The sequence below is a fragment of the Penicillium coprophilum genome (assembly GCF_028826855.1).
Source record: "Penicillium coprophilum strain IBT 35676 chromosome Unknown utg000004l_segment0_segment0, whole genome shotgun sequence".
NCBI lineage: Eukaryota > Fungi > Ascomycota > Eurotiomycetes > Eurotiales > Aspergillaceae > Penicillium > Penicillium coprophilum.
This window is the reverse complement of record NW_026622723.1, coordinates 7,817,603-7,841,736: the sequence shown is the minus strand read 5'-3', so window position 1 is coordinate 7,841,736 and position 24,134 is coordinate 7,817,603. Positions and strand designations below refer to the sequence as shown.

The window sequence follows — 24,134 nt, the reverse complement described above, 5'->3', positions numbered from 1 at the left end:
TATTCTCCGATGTGCGTTGGATGTTTTGCCTAGTAAACCATCCGAATGGGTAGTGGGGGGACGGTGGATGTGTTGGGCTGATGCGGCCTTGAGGATGTCAATAATGTCCACGGGTGATTCAGGTACCTTGCACTAGTGAGATTACGAGTAGATATATTAGCAGGATTTGTCCTAGACATATTCGTCCAAGGACTGAGAGGAAAAGCACAACATGGAACGGCTCTGTCGCGTACGATGATGCGTTTAAGTGATCAAAACCCATTTGATGAATCTCCCAAGCTTGGCGTTCCTAGCACCGAGGCATCACCACGTTTCCCCAGTGTTTACTCACCCATTGACCACCTACACCATGAATCGGTTCGAAGTATGAACCCATGTCACTCGCATTGATACTTCGTCTAACCTCCTATAGTTCAGCGACTCCGACGGATCTTCCTCTGACTTCGATGAAGACCCATCTGGCCTCCCCTTCCCGGAACCGCTATCCCGCACCTCATTCCTCGCCCCTGACTTCGATCCAGCCACTTTCTTGTCATCATTGACGAACCGACACCAGAGTCTTGAGGATTTACGACAGGAACTACGGGGACTAGAGCAACTCTTGAACAAGGAGCTGTTGGATCTTGTCAATGAGAACTACCAGGACTTTCTGTCGTTAGGCAGCGCGCTTCGCGGCGGCGAGGAGAAAATTGAAGGCGTGAAAGTTGGCGTGCTTTCTTTCCAGCGCGATGTCAAAGCTATTCGGGACAAGGTTGAGGCGCGACGTCAGGAAGTGGAAGAGCTGTTGAACGCGAAGCGGCAACTACGAACGAATGCCGACATTGGCAAAGACCTGTTGGACTATGCGGATCGAGTGGAGGAATTGGAACACCGTTTGATGATTCAGGACAAGTCATCGCAAGAACATGCCACATCAGGCGAATCCGATTCAGAGTCCGATCTGTACAGCGGCGAGAGCGATGACAGCGATGACGATGAGCTGGCAGATGGCACGCCCGCAATATCTTTGAAGAGGCTAGAACACCACGCTCAGAAGTTTGTCTACTTGACCTCGATAGCTGCCCGGGTCGGCGAGAAACATCCTTTCCTTCTTGCGCAACAATCACGCGTCGCAAAGATCAAGTCCACAATACTCCTGGATCTCAAAACTGCCTTGGAGCAAGCTACCGCAGCAGGTGGTCAACAGGGCAAACGCGACGCTAGGACAATGGCGATCCTGCGCATCTACGATCTTATGGGCGAGGATGTCAGTGCCGTCGCTGCGCTGAAGAACCTCAAGCTGTAAAAACAACGTGCTTCGTCCTGGAAATTGGCAATGTGCACTGGTTTGCATACATAGCGTCGGCGTTTGGTCTTATAAAGTTCTAATTCAACAATGATACCATGATACACCATGTCCTTTCCTAATAAAACAATAAATTTGTACACGCCAAAGGATATAAGAAATTTGAGTATGTTACATGCCGGTCAAGGCGGAGGTTGGGGGGATGCGTCGGAGCGGAACTCGCCGTTGAGTGAGAATCCGGGTCCGTTGGTCGAGCTCAGTACCTGATGGTGTTGTTAGAGGCTTGTTTCAAGAAAATATCCATTGAAGTACTCACCACCTCGTAGACCTCCTTGTTGACACGGTCAGTCAGGGCGGAAGCATCCTTCTTAATCTGGTCAAGAGTCACGCGCATGTTATCGCGCAATTGCTCCGGAGAGAAGCCCAATTGCCCGACGGGCAGACGGATAACAGCATCACGCTCACGGTACACAGTACCACCACGGAGCATTTCCACTCGCGCAGCAACGTCTTCCACAACAGTACCAGTCTTTGCACTAGGCATCAAACCGCGAGGACCGAGGATACGACCCAGTGCGGCCTTGTTCAGCGCGGGCAAACTGTCCGGGTGGGCGAGACAGCGGTCAAACTCAATGGTGCCTGCTTTGACAGCATCGAACACTTCTTGCTCACCGACAAGGACGGCACCCGCAGCGAGCGCTTCCTTGGCTGCTTTCGAACCGGGAGGACAGATGACACAGATGCGGGATTCGGTCTGAACGGCGTGCGGAAATCGGAGCATGTTACGGATGACGGGACCATCGCGCTTTGTGCGCAGTCGGATGTGCAGTTCGTATTTTTGAACGGAGGGGTCGCGGCCGACTTCGATGGCCCGGATATATCTGCAGAAAGGAAGATATTAGTTGATGATCCGGCCATTGACTGAAGTCTCAGTTGTCAGATGCCCAGTACATACCGCATAGCATCACACAGAGCATACTGCGGCATATCCTTCAAATTGATTTGTCGGAACTCCTGGGGTCCTTTGCGGCTCTTGGTAGGCTGCTCTTTCCCCTTCTTTGGCTTGTTCTTGATACCTCGGACCTGCTGGAAACTCGAGAGAACGGGAGCAATTGAGGTATCCCGCAGCGGATTCCGGCATGCTGAGAGAATTCCGCGTGCCGCTGTGGGCAATACCGAGCCGTAAGACGACATGTTGGCAGGCGTTGATTTGAGCTGATCGGCTGGATGAAGCCGTGGAGCAATTGTTTTCTGCCGGAAAGCTGTCGGGATCGGAGAAATGTGGCTCCGGACGGGGACTGTAGATAATGACTCTGCCCCTCCAGAATTTCCCTTTGCTCTCCACACTCCACAATGTCTCAATACGAACTGAAAGTGGCCACTCGCGGCAACCACGCGGCACTCCTGCCTGTCGTGCTCATCGTCACCTCTATCAATGAGGCCCGCCCTACCCCCGTGGTCACTATCACCCTCGAGGATACTGCTCTCCTCCAGGATGGCGACAAGGCTATTGTGCAGCTCATTAGTGGCTCCAACTCTGTCTTTGGCACTGCCAATGTTATCCAGGAGCTTACTACCATTTTCCCTTTCCTCGCTGGCAAGGATTCCAAGTCGGTGAGTTCCTACACTACTACTACCCCGCGATCGACTCATTTTTGGAAACCGGAATGTTCTAACACGATCACAATAGGAAAACGAGTGGATCTCTCAGTTGGATTCCCTGACCACTCTGGACTTCAAGGCCCTCGACCCCGTGCTTCAGCGTCTTGACACCCACCTGCTTATGCGCTCGTTCATTGTCGGATACTCTCTCTCTACCCCCGACATTGCCATCTGGGGTGCTCTTCGAGGCAACCGTGTCGCCGTTGCTGCCCTGAAGAAGGGATCCCTTGTGAACCTTACCCGCTGGTACCGGTTCTTGGAGGAGCTTTGCCCCTGGACTACTGCTGCTGTAGAGTCCTTGAACGCAGTTGCCAAGGAGAAGAAGGTGGCTAAGTCTAAGGAGGGTGCCAGTTACGATATTGCACTCAAGAACACTGAGAACGGTGTTGTCACCCGATTCCCCCTGAGCCCTCTGGATACCTCCACATTGGTCACGCCAAGGCCGCCCTTCTCAACGACTACTTCGCGCATGAGAAGTACAACGGTACTATGCTTCTTAGATTCGACGATACCAACCCTTCGAACGAGAAGCAGGAGTTTGAGGACGCCATCGTGGAGGATCTTGCCCTCATGGGCATCAAGCCTAACAAGATGACCTACACCAGTGACTACTTCGATGAGTTGTACGATTACTGCGTCAAGATCATCAAACAGGGTGACGCCTACGCCGATGATACCGACAAGGAAACCATGGCCGCTCAGAGATGGGATGGCTTGCCCAGCCAGCGTCGCGATCTGTCTCCCGAGGAGAGCTTGGCGCATTTGGAGGAGATGAAGAACGCCACTCCCGAGGGTCTTCGTTGGTGCATTCGTGCTAAGATTTCCTTCGACTGCCCCAACAAGGCTATGCGTGATCCTGTCATCTACCGCTGCAACCCAGCGCCCCACCACCGCACCGGCACCAAGTGGAAGATCTACCCCACCTACGACTTCGCTTGCCCTATTGTCGATTCAATGGAGGGTGTCACCCACGCTCTGCGTACTATTGAGTACCGCGACCGTAACCCCCAGTACCAGTGGATGTTGGATACTATGAAGCTGCGCAATGTGCAGGTGTGGGATTTCGCCCGCATGAACTTCGTTCGCACTCTCCTCTCTAAGCGTAAGCTGACCAAGCTGGTCGAGACTGGTCTTGTCTGGGGTTGGGATGATCCTCGCTTCCCCACTATCCGCGGTATCCGTCGCCGTGGTATGACCATTCCTGCTCTCCGTGAATTCATCTTGAAGCAGGGTCCCTCCAAGGCTGTGACCAACTTCGACTGGGGTCTTATCTGGGCTACCAACAAGAAGTACATTGACCCCATTGCCCCGCGCCACACCACTATCTTCGATAAGAATGTTGTCAAGACCACTGTCACCGGTGGCCCCGCCACTCCTTACTCCGAGGAAAAGCCTAGACACATTAAGAACGCCGCCGTTGGCATGAAGAAGGTTGTCTACAGCAGCTCCATCATCCTCGAGCAGGAGGATGTCAAGCTCTTCAAGCCTGATGAGGAGATCACCCTTATGAACTGGGGTAATGCCATCGTCCGCAAGATCAGCACCAATGCTGAGACTGGTATCATCACCAACCTTGAGCTCGAGCTTCACATGGCCGGCGATGTCAAGAAGACCGAGAAGAAGGTCACTTGGCTCGCTACCGAGGGACAGGACCTCGTCCCCGTCGAGTTGGTCGATTTCGATCACCTGCTGACCAAGGATTCTCTTGGTGAGGATGACAAGCTGGAGGACTTCCTCAACATGCACACTGAGTTCCGCGAGGCGGGTCTGGCCGACTGTAACGTCGCTGATCTCAAGGAGAGCGATATCATCCAGTTCGATCGCAAGGGTTACTACCGCGTTGATCGTGCTTACTCTCCTGGCAAGCCTGCGGTCTTCTTCAACATTCCCTCTGGCAAGTCCAAATAAATCCTGTGTCAATTATGATGTGAAGCATGTTTTATGAGTGTAGTGAGATACGAAAAGAAGAATGAAAAGTTATTTATATGCTTCGACTTCGCGTTCAATATAATCACGAGACTTTGGGGTCTGCAGTGTCCAAGAAGACTGAGAATGTTCTCTTTTCCTCACCCCAATTTGGTTGGTTGCCTACAGTTCTAGGTTGGTTCTGTCTGGATGCTTAATCCTTCCACCACTGCGCCAGACAACCATCTGATATGTGTTTACTTTCGTCACGTATATTTCACCCCACCTACGTAGCCTGCAATCTACTATACATCTACAACGAACTCCCTTGAACGCAAGGGGAATTCATGGCATCATCTACCGTGGTGGACAGGGACTACCAGAAGACATTCTTTTATCTAGGTATTATCCGGGGGCTTGGCTTTAGGTAAGGGAACTGGGCAATACCATGATCACCCTAGGAACCATGGGCGTTAGGTCGCTGTAATGGCCCATCTAGGGCTGAATAGGGTCACGTGTAGCCGAAGCCGACTGCAATAATATTCCCCAGGTGAGTTGTCCACTGCCATGCTTCTTATACTTTGCATTTTCCAAACTATTTGGTTTAGTTTCCGACCATTTGATTTCTCCCGACAAACCTTGAAGCCGACGCCGAATGGATGTAAATTCCGCCGGCCGGCTGTCAGCGGAATGGTTGAGCATGACGTCGAAGACTACCTACCTACGTTCGATCAACATCCGGACAGCCGCTCGCCCTTGACAATAGAACTTGCTTAGTTGATTCGCTCCCATACTCTCCAGTGGCTCCCGGGCTTGCTTCTGGTTTTTTTGGCTTTGGAACGATAATATGATTTCATGAGTGCTGGACAAGCATTTGGACATCCAACACCAAATGGTGTACTGGGATAGTGCTGAAATTCCCTATCAATAATGCTCTTTGCATGATACATCCTATATCTGCAACACTTCCAGTACAGCACAAGACCCTTACCGCTCTCGTTTGATCTGGCCCCTGCCAAGGGAATATCTTCTATGATCCATGGGTGACTGCTCTATTGACTTGATGTCAATTCGGGTACCTGCCTGCGCTTCCGGTTTCATTCGAGCTTAGCGCGTACTAAACCATTCTAGCCTGCATCTGGATTGGTCGAACCAGTATTCTATGCGTTCAAACCCAGCGGAAGATCTTCGGGTCGTCCGCGGGTCGTCCCTTTCGAGACCTGGTTCCCCGGCTATATCCTCCTTCAAGTACCGAGCATGAAGACAAAAAAAATAAACATACATGCGTGGGCATGAGATTTTCCTCCCGAGTGCTTCCTAGCTCGACGTCAGCATGATTTACTTCGGAAGGGAAAATCTCGTTGCTCTAGCTTCCTCCTTTTTCTACTCCAGATAAAACTGCTATATCTTCAATCGTTATCATCCTGCAACTGCTAAGGCGCAAATAGAACATTTGAAAACCTCATCTTCTTTGGTATTATTGGTTCCTCATTTCTATATCCCTTTGCTTTGTGCATTCGTTCTTACTGTCATCAATAATCAATAATTTTGTCTCTTTTAGCAGGTATGTGTCATTGCGGTCTATTTGCGCCGGAAAAAGATGGTATCTGACTTAAGGCAGCCAGACATGGCCGGCGAAAGCAAAGGCGAGCGTTCCGAGGCTCGCCGCCGCAGTTCACGTATCTCTCGGGCATCTCTGAGCGGTGACTGGAACAGTCTGGACGAGTATGGCAAGCTCGTCAAGTACGTGTCGACATTCCGTGATCCCAATGCAATGGATGAAGAGCAGGGCGAATTGACCGAGCAGCGTGTCTGGTACGCCCCATGGAAGAAACGCAGGGTCCGCGTCAAAAGGGTCGAAGCGGAAACCGGCAAATTCCCCGATGAATGGACCATGACGGATGTTCGAGAGGGACTTTCTAGCGATGAAGTTCCCATTCGTCGTCGTCGGGCTGGGTGGAATGAGTTGACATCCGAGAAAGAGAATCCTATTGCTAAGATCCTTTCTTATTTCCAGGGTCCAATTCTCTACGGTAAGCCCCTATCCAGATTCCCTTGACTACCACGCTGACTTCAGTATAGTCATGGAGTTGGCCGTTTTGCTGGCTGCTGGTCTAGATGACTGGGTTGACTTTGGTGTCATCATTGGTATCCTGTGTCTGAACGCGGCGGTGGGCTGGTACCAGGAGAAACAGGCGGCCGATGTCGTTGCGAGTCTCAAGGGTGACATTGCCTTGCGCGCGCAAGTTATCCGTGATAGCACTCAACAAGAATGTCTTGCTCGAGAGTTGGTCCCCGGTGACGTTGTAAGTATACTTCGGATGAGCCCCGGTATCGATACATGACGACTAAGAAATCCCTAGGTCATCGTTGGTGAAGGTCAAGTCGTGCCTGCGGACTGCAGGGTGATCTGTGACGTCAAGGATGAACATGGCTGGGAAGAGTTCAATCAACTCCAAGAGCAGGGTATGCTCGGTGGTGGGTCATCTTCTGACGAGGAGGATGACCCAACCAAGAAAACCGAGAAGGAGAAGGCCGAAGACGATGGAAAGGCTAAGGAAGCCGAAGAACATCAAGCGAAGAAGGCTCGCAGACGCGGCTATCCTATTCTTGCTTGTGATCACTCTGCCATCACAGGTGAGTCGCTAGCTGTCGATCGTTATATGGGGGATATGATCTTCTATACGACTGGCTGCAAACGTGGCAAGGCCTATGCAGTCGTTCAGACGGGTGCGCGGACTTCCTTCGTTGGTCGCACTGCAACGATGGTGCAGTCTGCTAAAGGTGCTGGCCACTTCGAACTTGTCATGGACAATATCGGAACATCCCTCTTGATTCTTGTGATGGCCTGGATCCTCACTGCCTGGATTGGTGGATTCTTCCGTCATATTCCTATCGCGTCACCACCTCAGCAGACTCTGCTTCACTACACTCTATCGTTGTTGATCATCGGTGTGCCTGTCGGTCTACCCGTTGTGACCACTACAACCATGGCTGTTGGTGCTGCCTATCTGGCGAAAAAGAAAGCAATTGTGCAAAAGCTGACTGCAATTGAATCACTGGCCGTAAGTCCGCATCAGTCCTCTGTACAACCCAAGCTGCCGTGAAACACTAACAGCAAAGTAGGGTGTGGATATTCTATGTTCTGATAAGACCGGTACTCTCACTGCAAACAAACTGAGTATCCGTGATCCTTATGTAGCCGAGGGCGTCGACGTTGACTGGATGTTCGCCGTTGCCGCCCTTGCATCCTCGCACAATATTGAATCGCTTGATCCGATCGATAAGGTAACAATCCTGACGCTCAGGCAATACCCAAGAGCACGCGAGATCTTGCGACGGGGTTGGTCAACTGAAAAATTCACTCCCTTTGACCCGGTTTCAAAACGGATTGTCACGATTGCCACCTGTGATGGCATTCGGTATACCTGCACCAAAGGCGCTCCAAAAGCGGTGCTCCAATTGACAAGCTGCTCTAAAGAGACTGCTGACTTGTACAAAGCTAAAGCCCAGGAATTTGCGCATCGAGGCTTCCGCTCTCTCGGTGTTGCTGTTCAAAAAGAAGGCGAAGATTGGGCTTTGCTTGGAATGCTGCCTATGTTTGATCCGCCCCGAGAAGACACTGCTCAAACCATTAGCGAAGCGCAAAATCTCGGTATCAGTGTGAAGATGCTTACTGGCGATGCTATTGCCATTGCGAAGGAAACCTGCAAGATGCTAGCTTTGGGCACCAAGGTGTATAACTCAGACAAGCTAATTCACGGCGGCTTAAGTGGTGCTATGGCTAGTGATCTTGTTGAAAAGGCCGACGGCTTTGCCGAGGTGTTCCCAGAACACAAATACCAAGTCGTCCAAATGCTACAAGAACGAGGCCACTTGACTGCTATGACCGGTGATGGTGTAAATGACGCACCGTCTCTGAAAAAGGCCGATTGCGGTATTGCCGTTGAAGGCGCCTCGGAAGCCGCTCAGTCTGCATCCGACATCGTTTTCCTCGAGCCCGGGCTTTCGACAATTATCGACTCAATCAAGGTCGCACGTCAGATCTTCCATCGCATGAAGTCCTATATCCAGTACCGCATTGCACTATGCTTGCACCTCGAGATCTACCTCGTGACTTCGATGCTTATCCTGAATGAAAGCATCCGCGTTGAGCTCATTGTCTTCCTGGCATTGTTCGCCGACCTTGCGACTGTCGCAGTGGCATATGATAATGCATCTTTTGAGTTGCGACCTGTCGAATGGCAACTTCCTAAAATCTGGTTCATTTCCTGCCTCCTTGGCGTGCTACTAGCCCTGGGTACATGGGTTATCCGAGGCAGCATGTTCCTGAAATCGGGAGGCATTATCCAGAACTGGGGATCTATTCAAGAGGTTCTCTTTTTGGAAGTGGCACTCACAGAGAATTGGCTTATTTTTGTCACTCGCGGCATTGACACATGGCCATCTATCCACCTAGTGACTGCGATTCTTGGCGTTGATGCTCTGGCTACTATCTTCTGTCTATTTGGTTGGTTTACTAACCAAAACATGAGAACCAAGCCCGCAGATAAATTTGTCGAGACTACCAATGGCTGGACTGATATCGTCACTGTTGTGCGAATCTGGGGTTATTCGCTCGGTGTGTCGATTGTAATTGCTCTCGTATACTTCATCTTGAACAAGATCGAGTGGCTTGATAATCTTGGTCGTGCTAAGCGAGACAAGGGCGAGGTCAAAATTGAGAATCTGCTTGCTCATCTGTCTCGTCTGTCACTTGAGTGGGAGGAAGGTGGTGCACCGAAGGGTCGGTTCTGCTTGGCTACAAGCAAGGAGGAGGAGGAGGCCGAGTAAAGTGGTGGGATATGAAGTGGGAGGTCTGCTGTGTGGAATCAACTGTCATTGGATGTCAAAGGTTGTTTTTTGTTCTGTTTCTGGGCTGATTGGGTCTTGTTGATGGTGAACGTTATTATTATGGCGTGTTCTCGGGGGTCGACGTACAAGAGCACGAGGGTGTCTATGTTAATCTCTAATGTGTTGGATCTGTTTCCAATTATCCTAATGGCGCTCAAATACCTCTAGTTTACGACTTCTGAATTCGATAATTTATTATGGACGGAAGAGATGTGACACAATCGCAGTTGATAGGTCAATAGAACGAGCTACACTCCTCAACCCAACAAGTATTTACTGAATAATCAATACATGGCAGGGTGGCACTATTCGGACAAGACATAAAGTGATGTAAATGGTGTGATATTCCAATGTTTGAAAAGACAGGATCGGATAATGGGTATCATATGAAGAGAAAGACAGGATATCAGACGGGCTGAACGGAATCAAATCAAGGGGTATGAACGGGATCAAAGAAATTCAAAAGACAGGATGGAAGTGTGCCTGATGTAAAACGAGGGAAACTGCATCGCAGAGGCCCTTTATATACGCCCAACAGTCTAATCATGTGTGTCAGTGGTAGCGAAAACGCACAAACTGCCAAAGAGAATGAACCTCCCCCTTAACAATGACAATTTGGCCAGCAGCGTGACACGCTCAGGTACTACTGCGCTGTGCATGCCGGAGATTGGTCAGAACATGGACCAAGCTGCTAGCAACCTGATTCGCCTTGCGGATACTGTCAAGCAAATCGAGAAGGTCGTTGGCAATGATTGAGCTAAGATGATCAACATCCGAGTGATCGTTCAAATTGTCATCTGGAATATTTTGTTGGTTGTGCCAGTCATCCTGGCTCGAGTCGTTCCCACTCTGTGGGCTATCAGTCGAGGTGGAAGCCGCAGTTGTCTCGGCAGATATAATCGTAGGAGGCCTCGGCTTTTCAGTTGCAGTGGCGACAGTAGTCGGATTGACGGTCTCTTCGCCGGTCACAGTCGTGGTAGTGGTCGTGCCGAGGGGCTTATGTTGCTTCACGATGTCTTCATCATCTGTGTCCTCTTCATCATCTATATCCTCTTCTTCGTCCATATTTTCTTCTTCATCTATAGTCTCTTCATCCCCCTTGGGCGAAGCAGAAGCAGATGAGGAGGAGGAAGACAAGTGTGAGGAGCCGGGTGCATTGGAAGATGACAAACTCGTTGTCTTCGTTGGGTCAGTGGACGTAGAGGTAGATGCTGAGGTTGACACCGGGTCGGGCGACGACGAACCGGAATCATTCGCAGGGCCAAGGCTTTTCCGCACATCCTTGATATACCCATCGTTGGCGTATGCCTGTGTTGCATCCCACATCATCACACCCCCCAGACTCTCAAACTTCTTGGTGTATTGAATCACTTTGTCCAACTGGGCCGCCGGGATATATCCCGTGCTTGCCGCTGTCGTGAATGCAGGCACGCCGATGATGACCTTGACATCTTTGTTTTTGGACACCGTCTTAGCCCAGTTATCCCACTCTTCAAAGTTGTACTTGCTGCTTGAGCTGTCGGTACTGAAGCCGTTGACACCGCAATAGTTGTTGTAGAACTGTACCCAGATGGCGTCAATGTATACAGGGCCGTTGAGGAACTCTTTATCTGCCTGGTCGGGGTAAGGGCATTGCGGTGCTGCTGTCAAAAAGAACTCCTGCTTGCTCTTATCTGCCTTTATCAGTGATCGCAGCTCGTTCGCAAAGGCTGCCATGTTTTGGACATTGGCTTCAAAGTCGAGGTCAAACCCGTCCAAAATGGCGTCACCGAAAGGACGAAGGGCTTTGGAACCCTCTTTCTTGGGGCCAAAGGTCTCCCACATTAGCTTCGCTCCGTCCTTGGCCTCCTTCTCGGACTTGAAGCCGCCCTCGCTGTAGGTGGCACCCCCGATTGAAAGAAGAATCGTCTTGCCCTTCTTTTGGCACGTCTTGATGTCCTCGCTGGATGCTGTCAGTCATCTAGCTAGTTGCTAGCATATGCAAATTAGTAATACTTACCCAATCGCAGGACAGTTTTTTAGTTGGGTTCCCTCGAAGACATCGCAGTCCTTGCTGGTAACCGAGAAATCAACCTCCGGGGCGCCTCCTGGGCCATTGACCATCATATTGAAGGCCATTGGTATCACCTATGACACTTTGTCAGTCTATGAATTTGTGACCCTTTTTCTGATCATTTGAGTCCTACATCAATGTCCTTATCTAGTGTCTCTTGTTAGTTCTAACGACAACATTGAAAACAGATCATTCACTCACTATCGCAGTAATGTGCGAGGGGCTGCTGTGCTTGATCACCCTTTCCATTGAACGAGTTCTGGCCTTCAGCACGTATGCCACGTAAGCATTCATCCGTCCAAGTAATGAGGAGTAACCACATACCCCAGTAAACAACAATGTTGCTGGCCGATTTCAAGTCCAGCTTTGCCTCTGCTCCTCCAAGCGAAGCCAACAAAATGGACCAAGGTAAGAGACACTGACAGCGACGCATGGTTGAAAACGCCCTGTAAAGTACCTGCTTTCTAATTTGTTATGAAGAAATAAACTAATATATAGGGTTAGAGGAGGTCTAGGGACAGAAACGAAGAAGACAGGCCAGAATAAGAATCCTCATCTTGAATGAGCGTTGCGAGTCGTTAAATAGTATACCATGGACTTTTTCCTTCGGTATTTTGACACAACAATAGCTGACTTCCCCATTCAAGTGCCTCGCCCGGTGCTCCCAGCGCATGGTATGATCCACATGTCCACGCCAGCGATCTCAAATGAGCTTGATAGCCATTCCCTGCGTCCCAAATAGATTGAATGTGCGGCTTATACTGCCAGATGGCTAGTTTGATTGGATTGTGGCGTGTTTCCGGCTCCCTAGTTTGCATTCCCGTGTTGTTGTCAGGGGACTGAGGGCCGATCCAAGAATGCTCCGAGGGATGAGCATGTGTGCCATACCATCAGCTTCTCGGATATTAGCCTTCGGGGACTCTAATATAGAGTGTATCTATGTCCATCTGTTAAGGTCAGGAGCCAGCTATATCTTTTGTCATCTGGGCGGTTGCGGCACACCATCTGTTAGCCGAACTATACATTCCACCGCCACATGAGACGATCTGCACGACGGCATAACCCATTTGGCTTGATTACTGTGACATTCAACTCTTCTCGAAAATGCAAAGGCTAAGAACTGTGAAATTGATTTTGAAAGTTGAGCGAGAATATATGGAGCATGAAAAACACCAGAGGAACGACGATCCCAAAATGTATGTATATGAATCAATCTGATGACGCAACCCTTTGACTAGTGCTCAGCACACACGCTCAGCATTTAGCTTGTCTAATGTTATTTAACCGTCTAATTATCATATCCACAATGAACCCTTGATGTGGTTGGACGGGTTACCAAATCAGCTTAGCGTCAAATGCTGCCATCTATTTCGATCGCAAAAAACACGCGGCGAAAATGGCGAGGATAATATAAACAACACCTAGCAATTTGAAAATTATTAATGTACAATCCCTTTGGGAATGGATTCACTTACCGAAGATCCAATTCATGGAAGTGTAGCCAACCTTCTCCCGAAGGAATCCTGAGACGGCTGGCCCAATGGTCATCCCGCTGGTTGCAGCTACGTCAGTCATCGCATAAACGCGAGAAAGACCCCCACGAGGCCCAAAGATGCCTGGAGTTGCCTTCTCATAATCTCGAACAGAAGCTAAGAGTGTGTTAGTCAAATGTCTTACGCGAAGTCAGAGATCGGCAAATTGAGACACACCAGTCACTTCCACAGGCCCAACACCGGTGACAAAAGGTCGCAAAATGCCGAGGCAAATTATGGATGATATGTACAGCACAGGACCCCGATGGTGCGAGCTTGCCCAGGGAAAATGGTCATTCCCGGCCACTCCAACCAGGACATGAAATACTGCATGGAGAGCAAGGCTGATGGTGATAGGCAACCGGACCCCGATGCGGTCACGTAGCCATCCAGCCGGTGTACTGAGGAAGAGCGCTGGGACAGAGAGCAGGAAGAACATTATTCCAACCTGTCTTGGTTTCCAATCAAATGCCTCCTCTGTGTGTAGAGGAAGTGTGGCATGGAAACTGGTAAGAATAGCCGTGGTCAAGATCGTGACAGCCAAGGCTGTTAGGACGCGACTGTCACGAAGCAGGAAGATCCAGAAACCGAATGTAGTAGATGCATCATGTGGCTCAATTTGTTCGGGAAGAAGGGTCGTCGTCTCATCCGCATCGCCAGAGGAAACAGGACTTGAATGGTGCGGATTTTCAATCATCAACAAACGCGCGATGATATCAATAACCAAGACTCCTAGTGGTGCACACCAAGTCAACCAGTATCCAACAGAATCTAGTAGGATACCGGAGACCATGGGCCCACTAATTATACCAGCGCTAGCAAAGGACATAATCAGACCCATCATTTTGCCCATGTGATTTTCATTCACAGTATCTGCTGCGGTGGCAAGACCGACAATCCAGACGGCAGAACCAGCAATGCCTTGAAGTACTCGCCCGAGGAGAAGTACAACGAGTGAAGGCGACCATGCAACAAGCAATGTTCCCACAACACACCCCGCAAGCGAGAAAAGCAATGGTTTCCTCCGATTGGGCATCTTGTCAGCGAAATGTCCAATTAAAGGTCCAGAAATAGCAGAGACAAGGCCATGAAGGGTAAGTATTCCAGCAGTCAAACGCTGGGTCTGTGAGGGATCTTTGTGGAGGCGATCTTGGAATAGGTATGGTAACATAGGCACGAGGAATCCATAGAGAAATAATTCTAGATGAGTTAGCGAAATTTGTGCAAATGGACCATGGAGAGATACCAATGAATAGCGCAATGGAAACGGTACTGATGATGAACCATGTAGAAGAGCGCCATGCGTAGCCAATAGGCCTTGTGCCGGGAACGTCCATATTTGATCAACCGGCCGTGAAGGAGCTTTAGAAGAAATTCCCATGGGCGATAGGTAGTGGTCCAGAGAAGAGATTGCGAGATCCAGAAAGTAGACGTACAATGGACGGGGTGGGGTGTCCTTGTTTCGGTCGAAATGTTCACTTACACCAGAATTTGGGCAAGGATGTCCTCGTGATTGAGATAATACGCCGAGTCCGACCAATTCCGTTTCGTCGGTAATTCACTTGACGTAAAATAAAAGCAATATGAGACAAACATGCGTGTGGGGCAATAAGCTAACTGTCGGCCATGGCAAGATGATTATATTTGAACAGGTAGGCTGGCCTACCAAATCCAATAGGATGACTCTGACCAGAATGAACAAACTTATAAGATCAGCAGTGTTAGACATATCATAAATCTCACCACGAAGGATGATCCACGCGATTCATCGGCAATCACCTAGAGACCAAGATAAAAGAAGGCGATGAGATCAGACAGTAACAGAGCCGGGGTATTCATGCAAGCTACTGTTGTATAACAAGCAATATCATAATTCTCACGAACCCGCCAACCCCACAGCTACTACTTACTCTTTCTTCGCAGGTTTCCCCTGGCCTATCAAAATAGGAATATATTGCCGATCTACGGAGTACAGCCAGCCACATTCTACATACAATGTACAACGTAGGGACTGACACTCCACGGCCACCTTTCGCAGTGTTGGAAACTCCGTACCCTGCGGATTCACTATCTCATCTATTGTTCCTTATGAAGCAGTAGTTTCATTCCTGTTGATAGACCATAGGGCGAATCTACGCCCTTGGAAGTGAACCAAAAAAGCAAAACAAAACCATAAGAAACTCTCAAATCCAGGCACTCTTGGCAAGATCGTGCGATTCTGCATGTCAGCAAAGGAGCTCTTACTTACATGGCTCGTTGATCCTATAGGAAAACAGGGAATTTTCCTCGGCTCACCTAGAACGTCATCGTGCATACTAGATGCAAACTAGTAGTGCCAATAGTATGAAGATGTGCATATGCAAAGATTGAATTGCCTCCCAGGTTAGCATGCTTAGATCCACTCAAATGTAACCCTCAATAATTTGATCGCTTTACTCGGTAGGAAATACCTAGTTGAACGAGAACTCTCGTTGAACATGTGCGAATATCAGTTCATGCGCAATATTTACGGTCGTGTGTGAGTCACGGCAATATAAAAGAGATGCATCTTATGGCACGAATACTACTAGGCACGCCACACAGGTGCTCTTTATAAGAACGCAACTTGTTCGTCTTGTCTTCGAATGGAAATCAGGCATATTCTACTCAGATTCTACCAGCATTGGTAGAGTCAAAGACTCTCTCAAACATGACCGTACCTTCCGGCCGACTGGATGAGATTTCCTCAGAAAATGCCAGAGCATGTGTACAAAACATCAGAGACAAAGCTTCGAACATCGACAGTGGCAGGGACGCAACAAGATCTTATGAGATACCTGCCATTGAGTCGAGAGACAAGATCGCTCCTTTCACCTTACTCTGCAACACTGGACTGAGCCCAGGTGAAGCGAGAGCTCGGACAGCGGAACAGTGCAATGTACCCGAGGACATGGTTGAGGATGTATTCCCCTGCACACCTCTGCAAGAAGGCATGATGGCCACGACGATCAAACGACCGGGCCAATATGTTAGACGATGGGTGTTTCGTCTAGCAAAGGATGTTATGATTGATCGTCTTGTTCAAACATGGGATGAGATTGTCGCACAACATCCTATTTTGCGGACTCGAATCATTCAAATTCCGGGTCAGACAATGCTGCAAGCTATACTTGCATATAAGCCTCCGAGGTCGATCACCACTCACCAGGGTATTGATCAGTATATCGCGGAGGACGACACCCAGGCTTTCAGATTAGGCACGCCTTTGGTCCGACCTGGCTTGGTTATTGAGACACATAGTGACCATCGATGCTTTGTGCTTACCATGCATCATGCAATTATCGATGGAGTTTCAATTGTGATGCTCCTCAAGGAGATTGAAGTCAAATTTCATCAGAACTTGTGCAAATCTACTTCAGCAAACGATGAAATCAATGTTCCATTCCAATCCTTTGTGAAGCATCAAATGGATACGGAGAGTGAAGCGGTGAAATATTGGGAGCAGAAATTGAGAGGCTCAGATTCATCAATCTTTCCCAAGCTACCATCCCACAATTACGACCCAAAGGCCAATGAAATCCTGGAGTATCGAATGACCGAGGTCCCTCGTGTTCAAAAAAATGACATTAGACTCTCGACTGCGGTTTGGGCCGCTTGGACAATTCTTCAAGCATCCTACACGCACTCATTGGATGTCGTATTTGGTGTTCCCCTGACTGGGCGACAACAAATCCCAATTGCAGGTGTTGAAAAAATGATGGCTCCAACTGTTGTCACAGTACCGCTCCAGGTCCGATTAGACTGGAACGCCTCCTTGGGTACATTACTCCAGGAAGTTCAGACCCAGATAACCAACATGCTCCCCTTCGCCCACGTGGGCCTACAAAAGATCCGACAGATGGGGCCATCAGGGGACCAAGCGAGCCGGTTTCAAACCATCCTGGGGGTACAGCGTCGGTCAGTGGTGCAACCTGGCAACAACAGCATATTTCAGTACGACAGCGAACGCAGCGCTCGAGACCTAGGAGTATTCAATGCCAATGCTCTAATGATCGAGTGCCAGATCGACACTGATGGCTTGCATCTACTGATGAGCTTTGATTCTGTGGTAATCAGACGAGATCAGGTTCTGAGATTGGCCCAGCAATTGGAGAATGTGTTACGCCAGATTTGCACCAAGGGTTCGCAATTCATCGAATTGAGGAGGATCGAGACTCTCAGTCCCCAGGATGTGGGAGATATCCGACGGTAGAATACAACTCGCCCGGTCAGAGTGGATCGATACGTACACGATCTCATTGCAGAGCATGTCAACGACCGTCCTGAAGCTCCCGCAATATGTGCGTGGGATGGTAATTTGACGTACCGGGAGCTTGATGATCTTTCAAACAGGCTGGCTCTTTATCTTGTGGAAATCGAAGTTTGTCGGGGTAAAATTGTACCATTATGTTGTGAAAGGTCCAAGTGGACGTTTGTTTGTATGCTCGCTGTGATGAAGACCGGTGCTGCATTTGTTTTCCTGGACGAAGCACTTCCGTTGGAGCGCATGAGGGAGGTTGTCGCGCAGACAAAAGCTCAAGTTCTTCTCACCTCAAAGAATTCCCTGGAGAAAGCTTCCAAAATTAGGGTCCCCCTTGTTGTTATGGCCGGCGCGGGTGCAGACTGGTTGAAAACCTCGGATGTTCCAGTACAAACCCATTTTGAGACCCTTCGCTCTCATAGTAGCACGGGAACACCTGGAGACTCTCTGTACATTGCTTTTACATCGGGCTCGACGGGGAAACCCAAGGGAGCCGTCATAACGCATAGCAGTTATGCATCAGTAGCCTGCGCCCACAAAGGTCCCATGGGATTGAATCAAGACTCTCGAATGCTGCATTTTGCATCCTACTCCTTCGATGCCAGCAACTTTGAGGCACTCACAACATTCATTGCTGGTGGATGTCTCTGTATTCCATCGGAGGAGATGCGCAAAAATGACTTGTCAACTGTTATAACGGAGCTTCAAGTCAATTCTATGTTTCTAACACCAACTGTCAGCCGATTGCTGACGCCAGGCGACATTCCCACGGTCAAGGTCATGTTGCTTGGTGGCGAGCCAATTATGGACAGTGACATTGAATTCTGGAGTTCCCGCCTGCATCTGAAGATCGTTTACGGTCCCACTGAGTGTTCGGCTATCTGCTGCTGTCTGCCCGATGCTACGAATTCTGACGCAGGTACCATTGGCCATGGGACCGGTGCCAGTCTATGGGTTGTGGACCCCTCTGATCATCATAAGCTAGCCCCGGTTGGAGCAATCGGTGAGCTTATCCTAGAAGGGCCTGTAGTTGGCAACGGGTACCTCAATAATGCCGATAAAACCGCGTTAGCATTTGTGGACCAGCCTGACTGGGTGTCCAACATCCTCCACCAGCCATACGACGAAAGCTTCTCCTGGTACCGAACCGGTGACTTAGTTCAATACCGTGAGGATGGCTTGCTCAGGTACATCGGACGAAAGGATCAGCAAGTTAAATTGCACGGGCAGCGGTTTGAGCTCGCTGAGGTTGAGATCCATCTTCGCAATGTGTGGAAAGAGGCGAAGGATGTTGTTGCGGCCATTGTCACGCCAGCTGGCGGAAAGACGGCCCTTGCAGCCTTCATATGGCTCGAGAAATCTCCAAAAGACCTAAACAGCATGTGCAAAGAGATATTTGCGAGGACCGTCCCAGCCCAATTTTCAAGTCATGTCCACGAAGCACGGGATCAGCTGCAAAATCTCATTCCTAGCTACATGGTACCTAGTCTTTTCATTCCACTGTATTTTATGCCACAGCGGGTCTCTGGCAAGATTGATAAAGCACTTCTTTGTTCACATGCTGCAACTTTCACTCGATTGGAACTGGAGACCTTCATGGGAACGCAGTTAGCGAAAAGGCAAGCGTCTACATGGATTGAGAAAATGATTGTGGGGTTTGTTCAGGATTTGCTCAAAAACAACACTACACCGAGTCCAAACGACAATTTCTTCAGGCTTGGAGGCGATTCAATCGTCGCAATGAAGCTGGTTCAGCTCGTACGTCGGGCTAAAATGACCTTGAATATTGCAGAAATTTTCCAATCGCCAAAACTATGTGATCTAGCTTTACTCATTGAGCGGCGACATGGAAATGTTCGTCCTGCTTCTTCATCGTCATCATCCTCCTCATCTACGACTCCGTCTCCTTCCCTCACCTCATCTTCAGAGTCATCGCACATAAGCCTTCCACAGCTGGCACCATTCTCAATGGTAAGCAAACAGGTTCAGGATGAGGTATTTGAAGAGGTACTCTGCCACTGCGGGCTAAGTCCAGAGGAAGTTGAGGATATTTACCCTTGCACGCCTCTACAGGAGGGGTTAATGTCGTTGAGTATTGGCAATCCTGGGACCTATATCCGGCAAGATAGATATCTTCTGCCGCCGACAATTGACGCAGGCCGTGTAAAGGACGCGTGGTATCAGGTAATTAATGCCAACACCATCCTGCGAACCCGTATCTACCATCCCAGATCCGGAGAGAAAGCCTTGCAGATTGTTTTAAAGACTGCCGTTGAATGGAAGAGCTGCGAGGTAGAAAGCTTAGCGGGTATCTTGCCTAGCCACTTTGAGAAAAACAGCGTGATGGGATTCCTTGACCCGCTCCTGCAGCTCACACTGATCAAAGAGCGTCAGGGAGACCCCAACATGACTCCAAGCTTTTTGTTGGAGGTAACGCTGCACCATGCAATTTATGACGCGTTATCAATTGAGCAGATTTATGATCAAGTTGAGGCATCATACCGTGGCATCCAAGTTTACTCTCGGTCTTTCGCCCCGTTTGTTGAACATATTGAGCGCTCGATACTCTCAGGGAAATTATTTTGGTCAACACAGCTTGATGGAGCCATGCAGAGCATAACACTGTTCCCAGCTCTTCCAGATGGGAATTATGTCCCGCGACCTATGGAGAAGATAGAAAGCTCGATATCTATCCTCCCAGATCATAGACAGATTGGCTATACGCTGAATATCCAGCTACGCGCAGCGTGGGCCATGACAATGTTTCAATACACATGTTCCAACGATGTGGTCTTCGGGGTCACTGTGGCAGGTCGCAGCGGTGACTTACCAGGACTAGACCAGGTCACAGGGCCAACATTTGCGACGATACCGCTACGTGCTACTCGTGACGAGTCAAAGACTGTCCAGGAAACCCTATCTTTATTCCAAAGCCAGATGGTCGAAGCTATTCCTTTCGAACATTATGGATTGCAAAACATTTGTTCCGTCAGCGAAGATGCGGCATTGGCATGTCGCTTCCAGACCTTGCTCATCATTCAATCTGCAGCTGAAAACCAGAACTTCAACCGTGGGGAGCGAATGATATTTTCATCCCCGATGGCTAAAAGCCCGGAAGAAAAGTCCCAATCTGACTCATACGCCTTGACAATCGAATGTGCCCCACGCGGTGATAGCATCACTGTGAGGGCTATCTTTGACTCAACTCTGGTCCCAGTCAATACTGTCAAGCAAATGCTACAATTGTTCTCACACGTCTTCCATGAGTTGATTGACCTAACCCGCTCAATCGGAGAGATCAACATGATCAGCGCAGAGAATCGAAGCCAGATATCCACGTGGAACTCCACTTTGTCTGAGAGTTCCAGAGTGAAAGAGGTCAAATCGAAGCATACTGTATATGATCTGATTCAACACCAATGTGACACGCATCCCAGCGATCTCGCTGTCTGTGCGTGGGACGGTAATTTCACGTACGAACAACTCGGTCATCAATCATCTATCTTCGCAGCTCATCTTCTACAAACCTTTAGCATTGGACCGGAAGTGATTGTACCATTATGTTTTGAGAAGTCCCGGTGGACAACGGTGGCTATGTTGGGCGTTATGAAGGCGGGTGCTGCTTTTGTCCTCCTGGATCCCTCCTCGCAGCCTGTCCACAGAATGCAAGGCATATGCATGCAGGTAAATGCCACTTTTGTAGTATGCTCCAGGGCCAATGCCTCGAATTTTGAACATATTCCGGGAATGAGTGCCATCATTTTGGACCGGGAGATTATGGCCACGATGCAGAGTTCCAAACATCCAACGTTGAAACATATCGGTCCTGTTCCCTCTTATGAAGATGCGTTATATGCGGTCTTCACCTCCGGATCAACTGGCCAGCCAAAAGGGATAATCATCGAACACGGTGGGTATGCCACCACAGCGTTAGCCCGTCAAAGTGTCCTGGGCCTTCACAGGGGATCACGTGTATTGCAGTTCGCATCATATGCCTTTGATGTGAGCATTGAAAACACCCTTGATACGTTGATCGCCGGTGGTTGTGTGTGTATTCCGTCAGAATCTCAACGGAAAGCAGATTTTGCTCGGATAGCCGACGAATTCCAGGTCACATATGCAGATCTTACGCCTTCAGTTGCTCGACTTTTGAGCCCAAGTGACATTCCAACCGTCGAAATCATGGTTCTGGGTGGAGAGACAATGGCAAGCGAGGATGTTAGCAGATGGGCAAACCAAGTTCGTCTCGTGAATGCTTACGGTCCAGCGGAGTGTACAGTGACAGCTACTGTGAAGCACGTTACAGTGACCAGTACTAGCCGCAATGAAGACGCCATCAACATTGGACGAGCATTCCCAACGGCAGGAACTTGGGTTGTCGATCAATTCAACCACAACAAGCTTCTTCCCATTGGAATTACGGGAGAGTTGGTAATTGAAGGACCTCTTGTCGCCCGTGGGTACTTGGATGGTGGGAATGAAACATCACGATCAACTTCCTTCCTGCAGGACCCACCGGCATGGAGAAGTCAATTTTCCTCTTCCATAGGACCTATGTGTTCGCGAATGTATTGCACAGGTGATTTGGTTCAATACAACGCCGATGGATCTTTGAAATATCTCGGTCGTAAAGATCAACAAGTGAAGATCCATGGACAGCGTATCGAGCTAGGAGAAATTGAATCTCAGCTTCGTGCGGCTTTTCCCTCAGCAATCGACGTGCTGGTGGACATGGCTGCCACTATCAAAAATCCGCGACCCTCGCTCATATCTTTCGTCAGTTTTCCATGTACTCAAGAAGAGATCAAGAGCTGTGGAGAGACCATGATACTGTTACCGGAGCCGGACTTCCAAAAAAGGATCGCAGAGGCGGAGGTCAAGCTGCATGAACTCCTTGCACAATACATGATACCAACAGTCTTCATTCCCGTGCGGAATATTCCTCAAACCTCATCCGGCAAGGCCGATCGTCGCAAACTGTGTCAAGCGGCCTCCAATTTATCTTTGAAACAGATAGAGAGTTGCATGACATCCCAGGACAAAGCGCGAGCTCCTTCTACCGCAATAGAAAAGAGACTGCAAGCCTTGTGGGCTAAGGCTTTAGGCGTCCCGCCAGAAAGTATCAATTCTAGTGACGGGTTCTTCCGTGTTGGAGGAAACTCGATTCTGGCTATGAAACTTGCGGGACTCGCCAAATTGGAGGGAATCAGCCTATCGGTTCCCGACTTGTTCGAGAACAAATCTCTGGAAGCGCTGGCTTTTGGTCTCGAGTCTTCAGCTCATGTGGAGGCTGAGACTACAGCACCATGCTTTGACTGGGATCTGGAAGCTACAATTCCCCAGAGTCTGGACGACGAGTTGCAGCTTTATCTTACGGCTGGGTTCCACCGTCAGAATCAGCCTGGAGCCTGTGACACGGGAATCGAGATTGTTCTCACCGGCTCCACGGGCCATCTGGGAGGAGAAATACTCCGACAACTTGTTGCTCGCGCTGACGTCCGATGCGTTCATTGTGTCGCCGTCCGCAGACCAGATCAGCTCGCCATCCCGACCTGGTCGTCCCATGACAATTTCGATTGGAAGACTTTATTCGATCAGAAGGTGAAAGTTTACCAAGGAAACCTTTCAATGCCCCGAATCGGTCTGTCGGATGACGAGGAAGCAACTATCTTGTCAAATTGCAGGGCTGTAATTCATTGTGGTGCCCTTGTCTCGTTTGTCAGAAGCTACGAGCTCATGCGAGATGTCAATGTTGGCTCGACTAAATATCTTGCAGGCTTAGCAGTCAAAGGGTCGATGGTGTTCCATTTTATCTCGACCGTGGGAGTCAACTGTGCACCCTGGTCAGAACAGCTAATTATCGAGGAGACGTCTGCAGCAGATACCCGGCCACCCTCTGACGGTGCAGGTGGGTATATTGCCAGTAAATGGGTCAGTGAGGTTTTCCTGGCGCGTGTTAATACTCAATATGGTCTACCCGTTTCCATTCATCGTCCATCCAATGTTGTTGGGCCGAACGCCTCCAAGGACGATATTATCAACAGCTTGCTGAATACTTGCCGTCAGCTCGGAATGGTACCGAGGCTTCCAGGCTGGAGTGGCTATTTTGATCTGATCAGCGTAGAGGCAGCTGCGTCAAACATCATCAGTGCTATGAATGAGAGTATTCAAATGCATCACAACATCGCCGGGATCGGCAGTGTGGAATATCGACATGAGTCGGGCGGCGCAGTTATACCAATTGGTGCTTTGAAGTCAGTGTTGGAGAAAACCGGGGGGAGGCCTATTCGCCTTGTGGATTTGAATGAATGGATGGAACATGCTCGATGTACCGTCGGCACATCAGAACTCGTATTGGAGTACCTGGAGATGAGGAAGGGCAAAGGAATCAGCATGCCGTTGATCCGCAACAATCGCACGGCTTGGTTCTCTGGGGAATTCACCACAGGGGGTATTTTGGAAAGAGGTAAAATGTCGGAGATGAAGGGAAGGGGTATGGTCGAACAGATTGCCGCTCGGTAGGGG

At 49.4% G+C, this 24,134-nt stretch overlaps 7 protein-coding genes across 7 annotated transcripts; 4 read left to right on the top strand and 3 right to left on the bottom strand.

The window, feature by feature from the left end:
- Window positions 1-349: 349 nt before the first annotated feature.
- N7500_007390 (COG2 family protein) lies at window positions 350-1,285 on the top strand (the record flags this gene model as incomplete). The annotated part of the gene is made up of 2 exons (XM_056678534.1): window positions 350-364; window positions 413-1,285. The coding sequence occupies 2 exons, from the start codon at window positions 350-352 to the stop codon at window positions 1,283-1,285; spliced, it is 888 nt and encodes a 295-aa protein (XP_056533534.1).
- Window positions 1,286-1,381: 96 nt separating this feature from the next.
- Window positions 1,382-2,479, bottom strand: N7500_007389 (mitochondrial 54S ribosomal protein uL1m; the record flags this gene model as incomplete). Its single annotated transcript, XM_056678533.1, has 3 exons — window positions 1,382-1,548; window positions 1,602-2,166; window positions 2,241-2,479. 3 exons carry the CDS (start codon window positions 2,477-2,479, stop codon window positions 1,468-1,470), a joined length of 885 nt encoding a protein of 294 aa, XP_056533533.1. The 3' UTR covers window positions 1,382-1,467.
- A 159-nt stretch (window positions 2,480-2,638) lies between these two features.
- On the top strand, window positions 2,639-4,855 carry N7500_007388 (glutamate--tRNA ligase GUS1; the record flags this gene model as incomplete). The annotated part of the gene is given in 3 exon segments (XM_056678532.1): window positions 2,639-2,899; window positions 2,976-3,377; window positions 3,389-4,855. The coding sequence occupies 3 exon segments, from the start codon at window positions 2,639-2,641 to the stop codon at window positions 4,853-4,855; spliced, it is 2,130 nt and encodes a 709-aa protein (XP_056533532.1).
- A 1,624-nt stretch (window positions 4,856-6,479) lies between these two features.
- N7500_007387 (putative plasma membrane H(+)ATPase) lies at window positions 6,480-9,685 on the top strand (the record flags this gene model as incomplete). Its single annotated transcript, XM_056678531.1, has 4 exons — window positions 6,480-6,885; window positions 6,935-7,158; window positions 7,216-7,917; window positions 7,979-9,685. 4 exons carry the CDS (start codon window positions 6,480-6,482, stop codon window positions 9,683-9,685), a joined length of 3,039 nt encoding a protein of 1,012 aa, XP_056533531.1.
- Window positions 9,686-10,381: 696 nt separating this feature from the next.
- N7500_007386 (glycoside hydrolase family 18 protein) lies at window positions 10,382-12,231 on the bottom strand (the record flags this gene model as incomplete). Its single annotated transcript, XM_056678530.1, has 4 exons — window positions 10,382-11,687; window positions 11,745-11,872; window positions 11,932-11,945; window positions 12,000-12,231. The coding sequence occupies 4 exons, from the start codon at window positions 12,229-12,231 to the stop codon at window positions 10,382-10,384; spliced, it is 1,680 nt and encodes a 559-aa protein (XP_056533530.1).
- A 932-nt stretch (window positions 12,232-13,163) lies between these two features.
- N7500_007385 (MFS transporter) lies at window positions 13,164-14,667 on the bottom strand (the record flags this gene model as incomplete). The annotated part of the gene is made up of 4 exons (XM_056678529.1): window positions 13,164-13,219; window positions 13,274-13,447; window positions 13,508-14,530; window positions 14,577-14,667. The coding sequence occupies 4 exons, from the start codon at window positions 14,665-14,667 to the stop codon at window positions 13,164-13,166; spliced, it is 1,344 nt and encodes a 447-aa protein (XP_056533529.1).
- Window positions 14,668-16,019: 1,352 nt separating this feature from the next.
- On the top strand, window positions 16,020-24,131 carry N7500_007384 (HC-toxin synthetase; the record flags this gene model as incomplete). Its single annotated transcript, XM_056678528.1, has 2 exons — window positions 16,020-17,557; window positions 17,582-24,131. The coding sequence occupies 2 exons, from the start codon at window positions 16,020-16,022 to the stop codon at window positions 24,129-24,131; spliced, it is 8,088 nt and encodes a 2,695-aa protein (XP_056533528.1).
- Between the last annotated feature and the right edge of the window lie 3 nt (window positions 24,132-24,134).